The following is a 20,120-nucleotide window of genomic DNA, read 5'->3' as shown; positions in this document are numbered from 1 at the left end:
CAATGCAGGAGATGCAGGTTTGATCCCTGGGTGGGGAAGATCCCCTAGAGGAGGGAATGACAACCCACTCTGGTATTCTTGCCTAGAGAATTCCATGGACAGTGGAGCCTGGCGGGCTACAGTCCACGGGGTCACAAGGAGCCGGACACGACTGAGCACACAAAGTAAAGCTCAGCCCAAACATCTGACTACACAATGTTAAGAATAAGTTCACAGTACAGTCAAGCAGTGCTGAAGAACATAACTCCACCATAAATGGTTAGCTAGAGGAATCCAACACAAGGGAAGCACACTATATGAATTGCCCAGACTCCAAGCTTCCAAAAACTGTTCTTCACCTTAAATTATTCCTCTTCAATACAGCCTCTCAGTCACAGCTCAAGTTCTAATTCTGGGTCCAGGCAAACAATGAGTTAAAAAGGAATCTTCTAGTCTTTCAAATGTTTCAGGAAATAAAAGGATGCCTTGCCTCCTGTGTCCTTAGAGCAAGACAAAAGCTACATCATCAGGACTTAGAGATCTGGGTGCCATACACATGCTCATGAAGTTCTAGACAGAAAGACAGAACTGCATGTGATCAAGAATAACAAAAATTAAACAGTGACCTAAGACCCTCTAGTATATAAAGTCCAATTGGCAGAATGGGCAAAAATAAATACTGTAAATAATAGAAGGTCATCAATTTTATATTTTAGAATAACTCTCTCGGTAAAATTTATCTAACTGAAGTCACAGGTATTTTCAATAACACCCAGCTCATGTTTTAGCGCTACAATTTAAATTATGCTAAAGAATAATCCAATACTTCCCACCAGGGAAGTCAAAGAATAATACATAATTGTTACTTAACAATAGTTTTACACAGAGATCATAATCTGCAAGGAAAATAATCCAGTATATTCTGTGTGTGAATAAACATGTAGAGGTAGCAGATGAATGTGTTAACTGGGATATATTCTTAAATATATTCTGAAGAAGGAGGAACCAAAAGGAAAACATTCTTTCTAGAACAATCAGTTTAAGGACAGGCTTAGTCATACAACTGAAATCCCAGAGCACTAAAATTTAAATACACTTGGAAAAAAGCCAGAGACGTCTGCTCACCAACAAACATAAGTTTTAATTAAGCAAACTATTTAAACAAATGTCATTTTAGCCCCAATATAAAATAAGGCTCTAGTCATTTTTTCTGGAGAGAAAGCTATATGAAAAAAAATCCTAACCAAGTATTTCAAGGAAACAACGTTTACGCGCTTGGATACAACAGTAACCTAAGCAATCATCTAAAAAGTCCGCAGTGTTTACTTTACTCGGTCAAATCAACTTTGAAAAATCGACCTTGCCAGAAGCTTCCCCGGGCACTGAGTATACACTAGTTTAGAGCCGGATAAATCCTAACTTCCTGAGTCACGAGGATTAATTAGCAAATAGCTGAAACTGTAAGGTGGGGAAAGTCAACAGTCTAACAGCCCTGGGAGCCGGCGGCACGTCGGTGCGCCAAGGCGCTCCGGGCGGGGCGGGCGCCCGGCCAGGTCACGCTGCCCGCATCCCTGCTGACGCGGCGGGACCAGCGCGGCCGGCTGCTCCCCCGTGAGATCGGCGACGAAGACGCGAGACGTGAGAACCCAAGCGCAGGTACACGGAGTCCACAGGCCCCTTTCCGCGAGGGGAGTGTGTGCAAGAGGGAAAAGGAGGGAGAAGAGGCCTTGGGCCCCAAGAGCAACCACGGATGGGGAGGGGCGTGTGGGGAAAGGACTCATTTAAGGAGATGAGCGAGCCTTAGACGACCGGAGTCTGGAGCCAAGGGTCCCCGCAGGGCTCCAAGGCAAGCCAGCCCATGGATTCTGACCCCCAGCCCCGGCTCTTTCTAAACCAGATGAACTAAGAGGGAAGTGCTTGCGGTCAAGAGGAGAGGCGGACGAGGCAGGCAGTGCCCGGGCGTCCCAGCCCTGCTTCTCTGTCTGATCGGCAGCACCCATTTCGGCCTCCTCTTCGGCCACCGCTTGCTGTGGGTTGCCCACCGGCCAGGCGCCGCCTGCCTGCTCATCCGGGCGATGGCATCAAGCCCCCCACCAACCCACCACTCCCACCGCCCAGGGAGGAGGGCCAGAGCAGCGTCACAGACGACCAACCGCAGGATCATCTGCCTCCCACCTTTGCCTTAAGTGTCACAGGCCGACAGTTTTGCAGGAAGCAAGTCTCTTTTCAAAGACAAAATAGTTATCAAATGAAAGGGAAAATCCCGTGAAGATCTGTCCTGGGACTAAGCTCTCAATCACCTCACTGCCTGAAGAAGCAGAACTACAAGGAACAGTCTTCTTGGAGCCACAACTGGGGTAAAATAATTGCATAAAATTACATTAAAGTAAACACATAAAATAATAACATAGAGCAAAAGTTTTAAGAATTCTTTCAAAAGATGGGGAGCACCCTGTGGTCTGAGTCAGCCCCCCAGGCCGCTGAGCGCAGGGCAGAGGCCCCTGGACGCAGTCCCAGCACACAGGTCCCGCTGCCGGGGCGCCCCGCCCCTCTAACCCCAAACCTCCCCCCTTCTTCTCTTTCTCCTCCTCTGTCCCCACTTTCCTCTCCCTGCTCCCAGGTTTAAGGAGGGCCACAATCAGACAAAGCAGAGCAAGTACACACACAGAATGACTCAAACGCCTTCTAAATGATTTTATTCCCACTTTTTTCTCTCTTTACCCATCAATTACTCCATTCTGTTGACTCATGGTCACCCTTTCCCTTCACATTTTTAGCATGATTAATTTTATGAAAAACTCTTCAAATAACATACTTTCCATTCACTAAAAAGGAACACGGTGGGGCAAGAAAGATAAGAGACTCACTTCTCTTCTGTCCCTGTTTCTCCTGAATACGTTCAGTATTTCAAGGGAAGAACATAAGAAAATCAACACAGAAGAAATATTTCTAATATTGACATTTTAACCTAAAATCCATACACTTATTTTCCATTTCCTGCAAACTGGGTTGTGACCAAATGATCTCTGACAGCACAAGTGTCTTACACTCCTCTGTCATCCCTTGGGTGAAACACACAAGAAATGACACAAAGGCTGGCCTTTTTCTGGCCAGCTCGGGACACAAACCTGAACAGCCTGCTGCCCCACATCTGGGGATACGTAATCACCTTTCCCAGTTGAAGGTAATGCTCTAACTTCCAAACAGAAAAGAATAAAATATCATAAAATTATGTTCTCACACATTTGAGTTTTGTGTCAGAAATTTTAGTGCACAATTTTTTAATAAGAGTAAATTTTAAACTCTGACCTACATCAAGAAACAAATATGCTACTTTGATTATAACCCTAACCAGTTGGACTGGCATCTATCAAATGGCTATTGTGTGTAAAATTATTATTTTCCTAATTCTTACTGGGTTACAGCAGAAGCCTTATATCTTTGAGATGTGTTATTTTACTAAAAAAAAAAAAAAAGACATCACTTACTCCACATAAATCAAGATGGGCACCCTTGCCATCTGACTCTGAAGGCTGTGTGTGCGTAACCACTAAATGAAACCACCTTTGGAGGGTTGTTGGAGGGTTAAGTGATTTAAGCATGTGTGTGCATTATCCACGCAAGGCACCAGGATGCACCCTAGGAGTGGACGACGCAGCCTTGTTGTCAGCGTTTTGAATTTTTAGCAAACGCACTTTCCTTAAACACATTCATCCAGTTTACAAAATGCTCATCAGATGAGTGGTCCAGCCCAACACATCCAGGAGACGGTGGGTCCCCACTAGCATCCATCTCAGGCCAGCAGGGCGTTCCCACGGGGTCACCCTGGTGAACTTCTATCCTCAACTGTCAGCACTATGGGGCTTACGCTCCAGGGACACGGGCCAACCCTCTGCACCACCCTCCCCCACCCCCCGATGGCCACAGTCACACAGACTGCCAGGCCAGACAGGCACATGGAGAGATGCTCCACATCACGGATTATCAGAGAAATGCAAATCAAAACTACCACGAAGTACCACCTCACGCCAGTCAGAAGAGCCACCATTAAAACGTCTACAAGTAACAAATACTGAAGAGGTTGTGGAGAAAAGGGACAACTGTACAGTGCTATACAATGCTGGTGGGAATGTAACCTGGTGCAGACACTATGAAAAACAGCGTGGAGGTTCTTCAAAAAACTAAAAATAGAGCTACCACATAATCCTACAATCCCACTCCTGGGCGTAGATATGGACAAAACTGTAATTCAAAAAGATACATGCACGCCTATATTCTTAGCCGGACTATTCACAATAGACAAGACATAGAAATAATCTAAATGCCCATCAACAGATAAAAAGATAAAGAGGCGGTACACACATACAATGAACTACTACTCAACCATCTGAGAATGAGAGATGCCATTTGCAGCACTATGGATGGATCTGGAAATTATCATACTAAGTGAAGTAAGTCAGAAAGAAAAAGACAAACATCATATGATACCACGTAGAAGGAATCTAAAATGTGACACAACCGAGAGGGGTGGGATAAGGGGGCTGGGACGGAGGCTTAAGAGGGGGATATGTACTTGTAGATACACACATGTATGTATACTTATGGCTGATTCACGCTGCTGTATGGCCGAAACCTACACAACATTGAACGCAACTATCCTCCAATTAAAACTTTTTAAACTAAACACTAAATAAAATATGACACAAATGAACTTATCTATGAAACAGCAAAACATGGCAACTGGTCCCATCACTTCATGGGGAACAGATGGGGAAACAGTGGAAACAGTGTCAGACTTTATTGTTTTGGGCTCCAAAATCACTGCAGATGGTGACTGCAGCCATGAAATTAAAAGACGCTTACTCCTTGGAAGGAAAGTTATGACCAACCTAGATAGCATATTGAAAAGCAGAGACATTACTTTGCCAACAAAGGTTCGTCTAAGTCAAGGCTATGGTTTTTCCTGTGGTCATGTATGGATGTGAGAGTTGGACTGTGAAGAAGGCTGAGTGCCGAAGAATTGATGCTTTTGAACTGTGGTGTTGGAGAAGACTCTTGAGAGTCCCTTGGACTGCAAGGAGATCTAACCAGTCCATTCTGAAGATCAGTCCTGGGTGTTGTTTTGAAGGACTGATGCTAAAGCTGAAACTCCAGTACTTTGGCCACCTCATGCAAAGAGCTCACTCATTGGAAAAGACCCTGATGCTGGGAGGGACTGGGGGCAGAAGGAGAAGGGGACAACAGAGGATGAGATGGCTGGATGGCATCACCGACTCGATGGACGTGAGTCTGAGTGAACTCCGGGAGTTGGTGATGGACAGGGAGGCCTGGTGTGCTGTGATTCATGGGGTCGCAAAGAGTCGGACACGACTGAGCGACTGAACTGAACTGATGAAACAGAAAGTGTCACAGTCATAGAGAACAGACTGTGGTTGCCAAGGGAAGAGGGAAAGGGAGAGATGGAGCGGGCGTGTGGGGTTGGCAGATGCAAACTGTTACACACAGGATGGGTAGACAGGGTCCCCCTGCACGGCACAGGGAACCATGATCAGCATCCTCTGATAAACCAGAATGGAAAAGAATCTGAAGAAAATGTATGACGTTGTTGTTTAGTTGCGCAGTCATGTCTGATTCTTTTGTGACTCTATGGACTGTCAGGCTCCTCTGTCCATGGGACTCTCCAGACAAGAATATTGGAGTGGGTTGCCATTTCCTTCTCCAGGGGATCTTCCCGACCCAGGGATCGAACGCAGGTTCTCCTGCATTGCAGGTGGATTCTTTACCACTGAGCCACCAGGGAAGAAAATGTATATATCTGTATAACTAAGTCACTTTGCTAAACAGCAGAAATTAACACATTGTAAATCAATTATACTTCAATAAAAATTTTTCTTGAAAAAAGATTGGCAGCCACCAAAGGGGCATCTTTTCATCCAGAACCTCACTTCCCCTGGACTTATCTCAGAAATGGAAAAGTCTTGTCAGAGTCTTCAGCTCCGACATCCCACACCCCAGCCCCGCTCTGCTCCAGCCTGTGCAGGGTCTGCTCTCACGGGAGGCATGGGACACACAGGATGACACAGAAGCCAGGCGGAGGGCAGGCAGGCTGCTGGCATGATGCTCTCCGTAGAAGTCACAACACACTTCCTCCTGAAAGCATCAGACAGCAGACCTCTGACCAACGCATCAGAGGATGAGGAACAGAAATCCCAGCAGTAACAGAAATGCCCACAAACTGACCCTCAGATGGGGAGTGGGTGACATGGCTCACCTGAAGGGCATGTCAGATTTGGGAAAAAGATTCTGTCCATGGGTGATGAGAGAGAGGACTAAAACTTCTCACGTCATCTGACATACCCCATGAAATACGCATCACTTTCATAGACGGCTATTAGATGTGATTACAGTATGGGCACCATCTCCCTAGGCTACATGATGGTTTAAATAGGATCTCCGGGACAGCCTAAGAATATAACCACTTTTACCATAATGTTTCTATGTGAGAAAACTCTCTCCAAGTCCCAAACAACAGACTTAAAATACGACCTCCCTCTAACTTCAGGACTGGCCATAAAAAGCCAAAAAAGGGGACTAAGTTAACTGTGAAATCCCATGGGGTCCTTAGATGAGATTTATAGAATCACTGGATTGGTGGGACCCAATAATGCCAAGAAATTGTATGCATGCGTGGTGCACATGTGTATTTCTGAGGAGAGCCTACAACAGATTCTCAAAGTGACCCATGGAACACAAATATTAATTAAGAACCACAACTATTAACTGTTTCACAGATAAATCCAGAATAAGCATCAACTTCTGGTTCACATTAAGTACAAGAAACCTGAGTCTAGACTTCTGTCTATAACCCATCTTTATTCCCACCTAACTCTCCACCATTCACATAAACCTAACACCAGAACTTGCCTGCAGTCTTGAGAGGAAAAAAAAAGGTTATTAAAAATTGCAGTTTATAATGCCCTAACATGTAACCTGCGGAGATTTTTGAGAGTCTAATAATAAGAGGTTGGACTGAGGTCACAGACCGAACCGCCATCACTGGGCAGTCGTCTCCAACCCCCATCAGGACCCGCAGGCCACACACCAAGTAACAACAGATGCCTGAAATGAACATGAAATACTCTAGAACTGAAACTCTGCAGCTGACACTGAAAGGTTTTTCTTCAGAGCCATATACTAAAGTACTGTACAATAAATTAAAGTCTGAAAAACCATCCCAAGATGCAGAAGAAACGCACACTGACCTTCATGAGATGCTGATTTATCCATTTTGTAAATGTTTTCTTTTGAACTTTGTCCCGTTCATCTGCAAGGGGGAGAAAAGATATAAAAGAAGGTTGGTAAAAATCCAGGAAGAGGAGACCTTCATTATCATCATGCAAATAAAGAAAACTAAGATGTTCAAAAGGTACTCTTTAGTGCACTTGAATTTACATCGTGAGGTTTGAGAGACCTCTTCCTAATACGGCGTCTGCCAGCACTGACCTCTGCTGCACCACCCTCTCCCCCCACCGCCGCCACCACCAGGAAGCCCTCTCACCGCCTCTGCCACCACCATCAGGAAGCCCTCTCACCCCCTCCGTCACCACCAGCTTAGGGCAAGCCCTTGCATGAACTTCCAAAGCACTTGGTCACAGATAACATCCCACTTGGTCTTCAAGATCACAAAAGGTAGGGTCATTTCCATCTCACAGAAGAGGAAACCAAGACCTCCAGCAGTTGAAAGATGTGTCGATGATTAGTTCGCAAACACGTAAAGTTGAAAGGCATGACTGAATTCATGTCCTCTAGCTTGAATTACAAACCAAGCGGCCTCTCTGTTAGATTCCCTGTGTTGAACCATCTGGTAACAACGGAACCCCTCACTAGATCCTTGGCATGGAGGGTGATGCAGTCCTGGTTTCTAGACATGGTTCAGAGAACAGTGAGGGGGGTCTTATGATTTAGGAGTGCACTAGAATACTCTGGCTCATCAAGTTATCGTTTCAAAGAGAACCCTGATCTCCAACTCCTAGAGAGGAGGCTGGTAGCCACACCCGCTCCCTGTCCTGCTCCAAGGCAGGAATCCTTGCTGTGCTGTTCCGTCCTCCTCTCTCTGCATCTGGGGATGGCTCTTCCTCTCCCCTCTGCTGTCCTCTTTCCTTTCCTCTCACTGATCCACATCTCCATCCCTTCCTTGGGGGCAAACAGGCCTCACTCTCTTCATCTCTTTCCCTCCTCATTCTTCGTCCCTGAGTCCCCATAAACTACTTTAACAGAAGGAAAGTGTCTCTGAAAACGCTTGCCTAAAAACAGGGCAACCGTATGATCCTACAATCCTACTCCTGGGCACAGATCCAAGAAAACCATAATTCCAAAAGATGCGTGCACCACAATCTTCACAGCAGCAGCGTTTACAACAGCCAAGAAGTGAAAACAATCTAAGTGTCCACTGACAGATGAGTGGATAAAGCCGCAGTACATACATACGATGGAATACTACTCAGCCATAAAAAAGAGTGATGCTATAACAACACAGACGGACCTAGACAGTCCCACACTGCGTGAAGAAAGTCAGACACAGAAAGACAAATGCCATATGATGTAACTTAAATGTGGAACCTAAAATGATACAGATCAACCTATGAAACAGAAACAGACTCACAGACATAGAGAACAGACGTGGTTGCCAAGGGGGTGGGGGAAGCAGTGGGAGTGTGGGATCAGCAGATGCAAACGGTTACACAGGATGGATACACTAGGCCCTACTGTACAGCACAGGGGACTACATTCAACATCCTGTGATAAACTGTGAGGAAAGGGATACAAGAAGGAATATATATATATATAAAACTGAATCGCTTTGCTGATTTAAAAGGTGATGCAAATGAACTTATTTACAAAACAGAAACAGACTTACAGATGTCAAAAACAAACTTACAGTTACCAAAGGGGAAATATAGGATGGGAGATAAATCGAGAGTTTGGGATTAACATACACACACTACTATATATCAGATAGATAATCAACAAGGATCTACTGTATAGCCTAGGGAACTCTACTCAATATTCTGTGATAACCTATATGGGAAAAGAATCTCAGAAAGAATGAACATATGCATATGTGTAACTGAAGCACACTGCTGCACACTTGAAACTAACACACTCCTGCTGCTGCTGCTAAGTCATGTCAGTCGTGTCCAACTCTACGCGACCCCAACAGGCTCCGCCGTCCCTGGGATCCTCCAGGTAAGAACACTAGAGTGGGTTGCCATTTCCTTCTCCAATGCATGAAAGTGAAAAGTGAAAGTGAAGTCACTCAGTTGTGTCCGACTCTTCACGACCCCATGGACTGCAGCCTACCAGGCCCCTGCATCTTTTACCTATCAAGTTGCCAAGATTTTATGAAAAAATAAATTCATATTGACAAGGGAACAGTGGAGCTTCCCCAGTGGCTCAGCAGTAAAGACTCTGCCTGCAGTGCAGGAGACCCAGGAGACATGGGTTCAATCCCTTGGCTGAGAAGATCCCCTGGAGAAGGAAATGGCAACCGAATCCAGTATTCTTACCTGGGAAATCCCATGGACATGGAAAGCCCATGGGGGCTGCAGTTCATAGGCTGTTAAAGAGTCGGACACAACTGAGCAACTAAGCACGCACACATATGCGTATAGTATGTATGTGTATATACTGTTGTTCAGTTGCCAGTCAAGTCTGATTCGTTGCAATCCCATGAATTGCAGCATGTCAGGCTCCTCTGTCCCCCAGTACCTCCCAGAATTTGTTCAAATTCATGTTCATTGAGTCAGTGATGTTATTAACCATCTCTTCCTCTGTCACCCCCTACAATATACATATATATATATACACACACACACACACACACACACACACATACAGTGGGTGTGTATATACACACGTACACATTGCTATTGGAAATGTACTTAGGTTTAAATCCTCTAGAACTTCACTGTCAACACTCCAGTCACGAGTCACATATATGGCTATTAAACTATGAATTTAATTAAAACAAAATAAAATGAACAATTCAGTTCTTTGATTACCCAGTCACAACTCAAGTGTGTACTGGCTAACACTGGACAATACAGATAAAGAACATTCCCACCATCACAAACATTTCTACTGGAGAGTGCTGCTCTAGGACAATTTGCCAATAAATATAAAAAGCCTTAAAAATATAGATGACGTATCCCAGCAAGCCCACTTCTAAAATTTATCCTACAACTAGAATGATGGTTGTGCACAAAATGTATCTATGACAATATAAATCAGTGTAACTACTTCAAGACAAAAGTTTTGGGAAAAAATAAATGTTCAATGATAAGGAAATGAATAAATAATTTTCAGTAAAGCAATCCAAAGGTTTGTTCAGATCCACATCTTTGCAAGCTACCTAGTGATGGCATGTTACTTAGAGCTCTCTTACCCTTTAATGCCATCAAGAATGGAAGGGGGCAGACCACGTAGTCTCTCTCATGTTTCACAAGCGTTTGTTCCCCAAAGTATCCCCTGGAAACCCTTCCCACTTCCCATCAACGTCAGGGGGAACCAGAAAGACACCTGAACAGAGACTATCGCTGGGTACTGTCAATAATACACTCCCTTTCAGTGAGCAAACCTCTAGCCTAACTTTTTTTGGCTGGGGCACATGGGATCCCATTTCCGCCAACCAGAGACTGAAGCTGTACCCCCTGCAGTGAGCATGGTGTCCCAACCAGCAGATCACCAGGGTTAGTCTCATTCTTAACTTCACACTGGGTATTAAAGACTAGAAAAGCTGACCAAGGAGATAGAAGGTTGCTGAATCTGAATATAAATGCTTAGAATTTATGCTAAAATTATTAAACTTGCCTTGGGACTTCCCAGGCAATCCAGAGAGTGGTTAGGACTCCAAGCTTCCACAGGGGCGAGGGCTGGGTCCCTGGTTGGGGAACCAGGACCCCACGTGCCATGTGGTCCACACACGAGAAAAGAAACTGGCCTGATCCCCAACATAAGAACCACAGGCATTGTGCATATAACTACTCTGCCAAGACCAATTGCATCAATAATTGTTAACCAATATCACCATCCACAAAATATTTATGAATTCCCCTGCGAGTCCCCTGGGGCATGACCCAGACCTTAGTCATCTTTATCTACCCCACAGTAGAGGCCATGAAGCTTTAGTGCACTCAACAAACATAGGCCCGTGATGTGAATTAATTATGTTTCTCAAAGGACAATCCTCCTCAGAATAACAAGGTATAATCCCCTATATACTTAGATACAGTGGTATATATCACTATCATTATTACATCTCTTGAAGCAATAGTGACGTTTTAAATATCTTTCAGCCTTGCTATCTCTAAAGTGATCAGAAAGAACCTAAGTAGCCTCCCAGGTCAGAGAAGGCAGTGGCACCCCACTCCAGTACTCTTGCCTGGAAAATCCCATGGACAGAAGAGCCTGGTAGGCAGCAGTCCATGGGGTCAGGACTGAGCGACTTCACTTTCACTTTTCACTTTCATGCACTGGAGAAGGAAATGGCACCCCACTCCAGTACTCTTGCCTAGAGAATCCCAGGGATGGGGGAGCCTGGTGGGCTGCCGTCTATGGGGTCGGCACAGAGTCGGACATGACTGAAGCGACTTAGCAGCAGCAGCAGCAGACTTCAAAAAAATAAATTTAAAAATAAAAAAATATATGTCTTGGGTCATGGAAAGCCATGTGCATTGATATGTTAATTGCATAATTTACAATGGAAAATTAGAAGGAATCTAATTATATGATATTTAATGATTATTAAATTCTGATTTTTCCTTTTAAATATATATTTATTTTCTCAAGTTAATAAAAACCAGTCCTATATTTTAAGGAACAGGAAGAACAGAACACAAGTTCTTAAAAACTACTCACGTATTGGTTAATTTCTTAGCCATGTGACAGATCAAGAAAGCTGATTACATCAAATAATCAAATAATGAGACTTATTCACATAATACAACCATATAAAGGCTTTTTCGATCACTGACATTTTGTTGTGGTTGATAGTAGCTCAAAAGCACTATTGAAAATGTAAGGTGGGTGTTAGACATTTAGCAGGTCGATACTGAGGTAGTATCTGGGGATTACGGTCCACAACTGAAGTAGTGGGTAAGGCACGAAGACTAACCTGAACTAAATAAATAACACAGGATTCATAGATTCTGATACTGTTTTCTAACAGTAATAACCTAACCTTTTAAGCCATGGTAACCCGAGATGAGCCCCCTTCAAGTACACCAAAGGACGGTCTTTTACCCTCAAAGGCTCCCAGGATGCTACGGTAATAAGGAAAGAGTTAACGTGGACTCAGGGCCTCTACTTTCTTTTAGAAAGCAACTTACAACCCGGGAATAACTGAAGTCTGGGCAGACAGTGATCTACCACTTTCCACACACATTATTTCAAGAGGGAGTATTCAAGATGACAGCATCTAATTTTCCAATTATAAGTTTCATAATGGCTCTTTCTTTCACTTCAGTGAGGGAGGTCTAACGCTAAGGTTTATATTTAGGGTGATGTTGCTAAGGCAACACAAAGGAAAAGACTCTCTTGAGTTATTAACTGATTCTGTTTGTTTTACAAACTGTTTTTCTCAATGGAGCTTTAAAATATTTCTCTATTGGAAAAGTACTTCATTTAGAGAGTACATCTTAAATGAAAACATACATTTATGATCACCTCATAAAGTACAACGTGGCTGAACATTCCACAATGACAAAGAAGGCAAACAATAGCAGAGTTTGAAAAAACAAAAAGTATAAAAAGAGTACCGATTATTACAACTTACACTGTCTGGTCTTCGGCAAAATCCAATCAAAGCTAAACCACTTTGTATCACCCATAAAATAACTATAGGAGTATCTCAGTGCGTGCCCTAGATCCAACAACGAGGGGGAAGTCCTGTCCAGGGAGCTGCAGGAGTGGTCATGGAAGCCCGCCCAGACTCTGAAAGGAGCCCCGCAGTCTACGACAGCCCCGCCGTGGGGCCCATCGGGTCCTGCACTGCACCCCCTCCCCGACCCTGCAGCGCGGAGGCCAGTGGACAGGTGGCTACTGACCCATGCAGCACATCAGCGCCACCAGCCTCGAGTTCCAGTCTCCATCGTCCCTCAGGACCTGGCCCATCCTTCCGCGGGAAATCTGTCCGGCAGCTCCCTAAGCTTTCCGTACCAGCACTCATGTGTCAGAGTCCTGGCAAGTTTCTGGACAGGAGGGAAAACACTGACTAGACACTCCCACTCACAAGCAGTCAACTCCCCCTTTTAAGCAAACATGAGCAAAGCCCGCCTCCACCACTATTTTGCCGGGGACGCAGACAACTCTTACTAAAAAGAAACTAAATCATCTCTTTCTCCTTTGACCCTAAGAGCTGTTCAAATGAAGTCCCTCGAAAACAAAGTTGTGCTTGCCTAACTTTTTTTGCAACCGGGCAAACCAATCAGATGTTAGATTTCACTGCAGCACCAGCTCATCACATTCCCTCCTCTAACACCCCAGGCAGGATTCCCCCGGGATTAATAAATAAAGAAAAAAACAACCAGCTCAACTAGTTTAACTCATCTCTGACACGCACTACATGAAGGTGATTTACACAGGAAGCTGAGCTTATAGGCTGGACACAAGTCCTTCAGGGGAAATGCCACCGGCAGGTATTTCTTTCTGTACCCTCACACATTTCCACGTGAATCTCACCATGAGTCTTGGAGCTGGATGGTACATCCACATTTTAATGATGTCACAAACAAGGTTGGGGAGATTAAGAAACTAGCCTGAGATTTCAGAGCCTAAGTGGGACCTGAAATCTGATGCCAAAACCCACTTCTTTTCTGTGTCACCATGACAGAAGCCCCAATCTAATAATGCAGGAAAAACAAGGAGTCTCCAATTTAAAAGGACTTCACTTTCAAGCATGAAGAAAAATGTCAAGAAATGAGGACCTTTGTTCTAAAGAAACACCAGACCAAGTGTCCTCAGCACAACTCTGTTTGTCTGAGACATTAGGCAAACAGACCTGCTCGAATAAAAACTGTGCAAACAGTAATTCCACAAACAACAAACATTTGGCAACAGTGAACCTGCCTCTTTGACCAGGCCAAGGGGAAAGACAAAGCCAGGTGAACAGTGGCTTTGAATGTGCTTTGAAATGTTCAAGTATGATGGCTAACTCTACTCTAAATAGATTGTGACAAAATTATATCAACTTCTACAAAAGTTTAAAGTATCCTTCACTTTCTCTCCCATTTCAATTGTCTGTTTCAGAGCCCCAAACTCCACTACCAAAAAGCCTCAGCCTACCTACTTTCTTGAAAGACTGTGATAACGTTAGCAAACACTCAGGGAGAGGCTGCTATGTGCCAGGTACTATTTTTACCTACAGACATGTAACACACATAGACTGCCAGGCATGCGAACAAAATCCGTCATGGGATCACGCCACCCACTCACAGCAGGATCTGAAGCGCTTAGAGCTTAAACATTTGCCCAGGATCACACAGCCACCAAGGGCAGAGGGTGGGGAGAAGATGCAATTTGCAAGAGCGTATTGCAATATTATCGTTTCATACTCAGAAAACAAAATGCCAGCTTTTAAAAAATAAACTAACAAAAAGGAAAAGGTGAGGCGTGGCCAAATCTTCAGTGGTGGGGATACACAAAAGATGGAATTCACCTTCTGCAGATCAGTGATTCTAGAGGGTGTAGGAAGGATACTCAGGAGGGCTTCCCAGGGGGTCACACTGGAATTTAGGACAAGGATGAGACCTCTGCATTTACTAATAACAGTCAGGTGTGAATTTTGGAAGACTAGGAGCCACCTGGCAAAAGGCTCTATCCAAACAGAGAGAGAGAAGGGACAGACAGATGGAAGGGGTGCAGAGGGAAAAGACAAGATAAAGTGTGGAGTCCATGTGAGGGAAGACAGGAGGCAGAGGAAAAGGGTGTCTAGGGAATTTCCCTGCTCCTGCCAGGAAGCACCTCTGTGATATAAGACGGTGCAAACAGTGGGGGGAAGCTGTAAGATTTGTTACAGAAGAAGGAAAACTGGCTGGAAGAAACAGCTGGGATTACTGAGACGACCAGCTTCTGAGACTGACAGGCTGTGACCAGGAAGCTCGGGTGGGCAGGAATGGGGCAGGGCGGGAGTCAGGCCTGATGCCATGGTCCCTACCCCTGCCGTGAGCTTTGCCCCCCATCACTCGGGCCCTGGGCCTCATCCCAGTAACAGCAGCCCCGCCCACCTGTCAGGACCTTCACCCACAGGGGTCTCGACCAACGACATTGGGACTGGAGATTGAAGGCGCAATCCCATTTTGGTTGAAAACTCTTCCCCAATAACAGAAGCATCATGATGTCCCCATGAGCACAGCTGACATCCAATTTCCAGCTGGTCCATTGGTCTGTGTGCCCAACCTCTGGGGGACCACGGATGGAAAGGAAGAAACTGGATATCTTGGAGCCCTAGCCAAGCTTTCCCCCAGCCCACTTTGTTAAAAGCAAGACTCTTCAGGACAATTCCACCAAAATCACGCCACTGATCTATTCATCATTAGAAAGAATAAGATTGCAAACTATCCCAGGACTCCATGGAAGAGAGTTAGTAGACCAGTGTTATTTCCCAGTAACTCCTCAGCTTAGTCATGACCTCAAAGTTCCACTGACTTCAAGCCTACAACTGGTCCCCCACCAAGGAGCCTGGTCCAGATCTGCGGTCCTTTCTTCCAATCACAGCACATCTCGTGCTCTGCATGATGTATGCAGTTTAACACTCTGGGGGAGAGAGGTTCTCTTTTCTTCATTCTCAATTCTTCTTCGCTTAAACAGAATTCTTCCTCTTCTACAAGAAATGACAGCATCAAAACTCTAGGGCTCTCCTTTTATCATTACTGCTTTTATCTGTTTAAATTCCCAACGCTGATGATTTTTCTGAGTGTTTTTTATAACTATTATTTGTTAAGATCTGAATCGAAATGAAATTGACATTATTTTCAATCACAGGTGCTCCTTGGTCAGAGCATGATCTACAGTTCATTGCTAGATCTAAGCATGGTTAAAAGCCACACTTCAAAAGGAGACACATCTAAATGATCATCTTCATAGAGAAGGTCTTTATTCTTTCAGAAATCCTTAAACTTTCTCCCAAGGAAATGAAGACAGCTTAAAAAGGAGACGGTGCTGACAATGTACCTCAGACACACAGCATAATACAATCTTCAGATGTATCCTCCCTGACAGTATATCAAGAAACTATACAATACCAGAAAGGAGAATGAGAAGAAGTTAAAACAAACCATTTAGAAGAAAGTATTAAAAATTATGTTTTAAAATAGTTGGGTAGGAAGAAGGTTTCAAAACTAGTTACACCCCCCAAAAAATGAACATATCAATGGCTGACAAATCTGATGAAGCCCTGATACAACAGATGGTATAAATGAAGTTTAAAAAATGACAAAGAAAATATATGCTATAGATATAATACACACCAAGAATATCCGAAGTAGATGAAAAATCCCATTAGTAATCAATAAGATAAAAAGACAGTCCCTCCCCTACTACAAATGATGTCAGCACACAATTCAAAGAAGGAATGAAAAAGACTCAGGGAAAGGCTCCCCCAGCCTTCCAATCAAGAAACGTACACGAAGCAAAATATTTCATACCAGCATAAATTTTATAAGAATGACAGTAACTAAAGCAGAGGCAGACAGCTCCATATGTGCAATGGCAAAAAAAAAAAAAATTATGAGGGCAATTTGCCAGGATCCATTACAAATGAAAACAACTTTCTGCATGAACAATTCTACGTGTAGTAAATCTAAAGAAATATTTGTGTATATATGATCAGCATACAAAGATGTTTACTGTAGCAAAATACATGAAACCACTTAAGTGTCAGTCAGTAGACTAGATGAATGAATTATACCTAATCCACCTTCTAGAATACTAACAAGGGAAAACGTGTACAACATGACATAAAAAGATTGCAAGATATACAGTTAAGTGGGAAAAATGCAAAATTATATATATATATATAGAGAGAGAGAGAGAGAGAGAGACAGAGAGAGAGGGAATATACACCAAATTGAGAAAGAGCCATTTCATCAAAGGGGCTGAAACTAGAAGGGGGGGGCGGGTGCTGGTAAATTTCACATTTCATTTTGCATCTTTCTAGATGGAGTGTTTCTACCTTTTACAAGAAAGATGTGCTGTGTAGGACTATTAACAACTGTGAGAGAAAAAGTGTTTCATGTTTTTTATTTATTTATGTATCGAATACTCTGCAGGAGAAGTAGGCTGGGTTCCTCGGTAGGGAAGACCCCCTGGAGAAGGAAACGGCACCCCATTCCAGTCTCCTTGCCTGGAGAGTCCCATGGACATGGACGGAGGAGCCTGGTGGGGTACAGCCCATGGGGTCTCCAAAGAGTCGGACAGGACTTGGTGAGTAAACAACTCTCTCTAGAGAAGACACAGAGAAAAGACAGACACGGGCAGGCGCACCCACCGGGATCTGAACATGGAGAGAAACACCCGCACTGCGGGCACCTGCCTCAGGCTGCTGGTACTGAGGGGGGAGGGGAAGGGGGGACGGGGCAGGGGAGGGACGAGGGGGAGGGGGAGGGGAGGGGGATGGAGGGGGAGGGGAGGGGATGGAAGATGGAAGGGGAGGGGAAGGGGAGGGGGAGGGGATCGAGGGGAGGGGGAGAGGGGAGGGCTGGAGGCTGGGGGGAGAGGGGATGGAGGGAGGGGGGATGGGGATGGAGGGGGAGGGGGATGGAAGATAGGGGAGGGGGAGGGGAGGGGGGAGGGCTGAAGGCTGGGGGAGAGGGGATGGAGGGAGGGGTGATGGGGATGGAGGGGGAGGGGAGGGGGATGGAAGATAGGGGAGGGGAGGGGGATGGAAGATGGGGGGGAGGGGGATGGAAGATAGGGGAGGGGAGGGGGATGGAAGATGGGGGGGGAGGGGGATGGAAGATAGGGGAGGGGGAGGGGATGGGGAGGAGGGGGGAGGGCTGGAGGCTGCGGGGAGAGGGGATGGAGGGAGGGGGAGGGGAGGCGGACGGGAATGGAAGATGGGGGAGGGGAGAGGGAGAATGGGGAGCGGAGAGGGCTGGGGGAGAAGGGCGGAGCAGCTGGTGACGCCTCCTCAGAGGGCTGCGCCCAGGCTGGGATACGCAGTGATGAGTCTTTAGAGATCTTGAAAGGAGAACCCGTAACAGAAAATATTCAGCAATCACCCCCCAAGTGTAATCGCCATGGAACGAAACGCAGTCCGGTTCTGCCCAGGTTGTCAGCAATCCCGAGGCAGGGCCGGGGGAATGTGCTCCGCAAGCTGAGGCAGGGCTGACCCGGAACAATAGCCGCAGGAAGCCCGCCCGAAGACGCCCTCCCGGGCCTCCCGCACCGTCAGCCTCAGCCGCGTGCTCGCTGTCAGGGCGGCAGCTGTGGACCCGGGACAGGATCCATAGGGTCGGCGGCTGGAAACCAAACGGCACTGATGCGTTCTGCTCGGAAGAAGACTTCGCTGGTATCTGTTCTCACGACTGGCCAAGAATTGGCCAAGGATATAAAACTGCCAGCATCTGCTTTTAATCTACCTTGTCCCCCTGAGCATCCTAAGAACACAGGAACACGAGAACACCAAGAACCTTCCGGGTGCAGCTACACTGCTGGAAGGTACGTGACCGCGGCTGTTCTGAGGCACCACGCAGGACACAAAGTCTGCACAGGGCTCTATCTGTGTTACACTCGCCCGAGGCTGTGGAATTACAGGGTGACTCACGTGTACTTTCCCTCCTGTAAGAGCTGGGCTAAACCCAGAGGGAGTCAGCGGCAGGCTAAGAGGGTGGAGATAAAAAACAAGACCCCAAGCCACTGGGAAAACATCAACAGAGGCTTATTTCACAGAGAGACTGCCTCCTGCCCAGGGCTTTTATTTCAGGGTAGCTTACAGCTTGTGGGGGCACCTGTCTCAGTTACAGAATCAGGAAGCATGCCCGTGCACTTCAGGAGCCACAAACCAGGTGACTCAACGCACCTCAGAAGGGCTCTGCCATGACCCACCCCACCCCATCACCACCACCATAACCACCACACTCACTACCGTTTCCCCCCCAACCCCCCTACACTGTCCCCACACCCATCACCCCACCCCAGCCACCAACTACCACCCCACCATCACCCCCACCCCCATGACTACTATCCCCACCCCATCACTATCACCACCCCCATCACCCCACCCCAGCCACCAACTACCACCCCATCACCCCTACCCCCACCCCCATCACCCCCACCCCATCACTATCACCACCCCATCACCCCCACCCCATCACCCCCACCCCCATTATCACCACCCCCATCACCCCCACCATGATAATCACCCCCATCACCCCCACCGTAACCACCACCACACACCCCCCACAGGCCCTCCCAGGATCGCTGAAGAGCAAGAGAGGCCGGCAGATGATTAAGCATCTGGGGAGCCAGGACAGCACCCCCTGGGGCTTACGTCCTCTTGTGCGGAGAAGATCTTCAAACCCGTGTTAGCCAGGGCTGCATTCTCCCAACCAGAGCTCACCTAGAACACCCCAGATAACAAAGGAGGGAAAACAGCTCTGACTGAAGTCAGAGTAGCAAAGAGCTTCTCCCCAGGTTATCCACCAGAGCATCACCTTGGGTTGACCATTTCTATGCCTCCACTTCCAGCACTCTTGCCTTCTCAACCAAGTTTTTTTCCTTGAAAACCAAAGGCAAGTTTCGAAAAAAATGGATCCTCAGAGACACTTCCCAGAGTTTCTAAAGACTCTACGCACCTCTATCACATACTATTAGAAGAGCGGTTCCAAACGTTCCGATCCCGTGACCCCTCCCCACCCGTCTTTATAAGAAACCAACATGCCTATCCTGGCCCCCCAAAAGAAGAAAACATATAAGATGAAAGTCAAAGCACATTTATTAATGATACATTACGTAACGGAAGTCAGGGCTCAAAGAACAAAGAGAACCTGAAGGATCACGTGCCAGTGGTACCAGAGGCTCTCAAGAAAGTTTTGCTAACAGCTGACTGTGTAGGAAAACGGGCACCCTGAGGTGCTGCTGATGGC

The 20,120-nt window shown here is 46.0% G+C and overlaps 1 protein-coding gene across 21 annotated transcripts in view; it reads right to left on the bottom strand.

Annotated features, from left to right (window-relative positions):
- DST (dystonin) overlaps window positions 1–20,120 on the bottom strand; it is a 519,362-nt gene that overhangs the window by 289,080 nt on the left and 210,162 nt on the right. For all 21 annotated transcript variants that reach the window (XM_061397801.1, XM_061397789.1, XM_061397783.1 and 18 more), the window contains one exon: window positions 7,242–7,303. In XM_061397801.1, coding sequence (XP_061253785.1) covers window positions 7,242–7,303 — 62 coding nt within the window. The remainder of the gene's footprint in view (window positions 1–7,241; window positions 7,304–20,120) is intronic.

Source organism: Bos javanicus, chromosome 23 (assembly GCF_032452875.1).
Source record: "Bos javanicus breed banteng chromosome 23, ARS-OSU_banteng_1.0, whole genome shotgun sequence".
Lineage (NCBI taxonomy): Eukaryota > Metazoa > Chordata > Mammalia > Artiodactyla > Bovidae > Bos > Bos javanicus.
The sequence above is the reverse complement of the archived record's forward strand: the minus strand, read 5'-3'. Positions and strand labels throughout refer to the sequence as shown.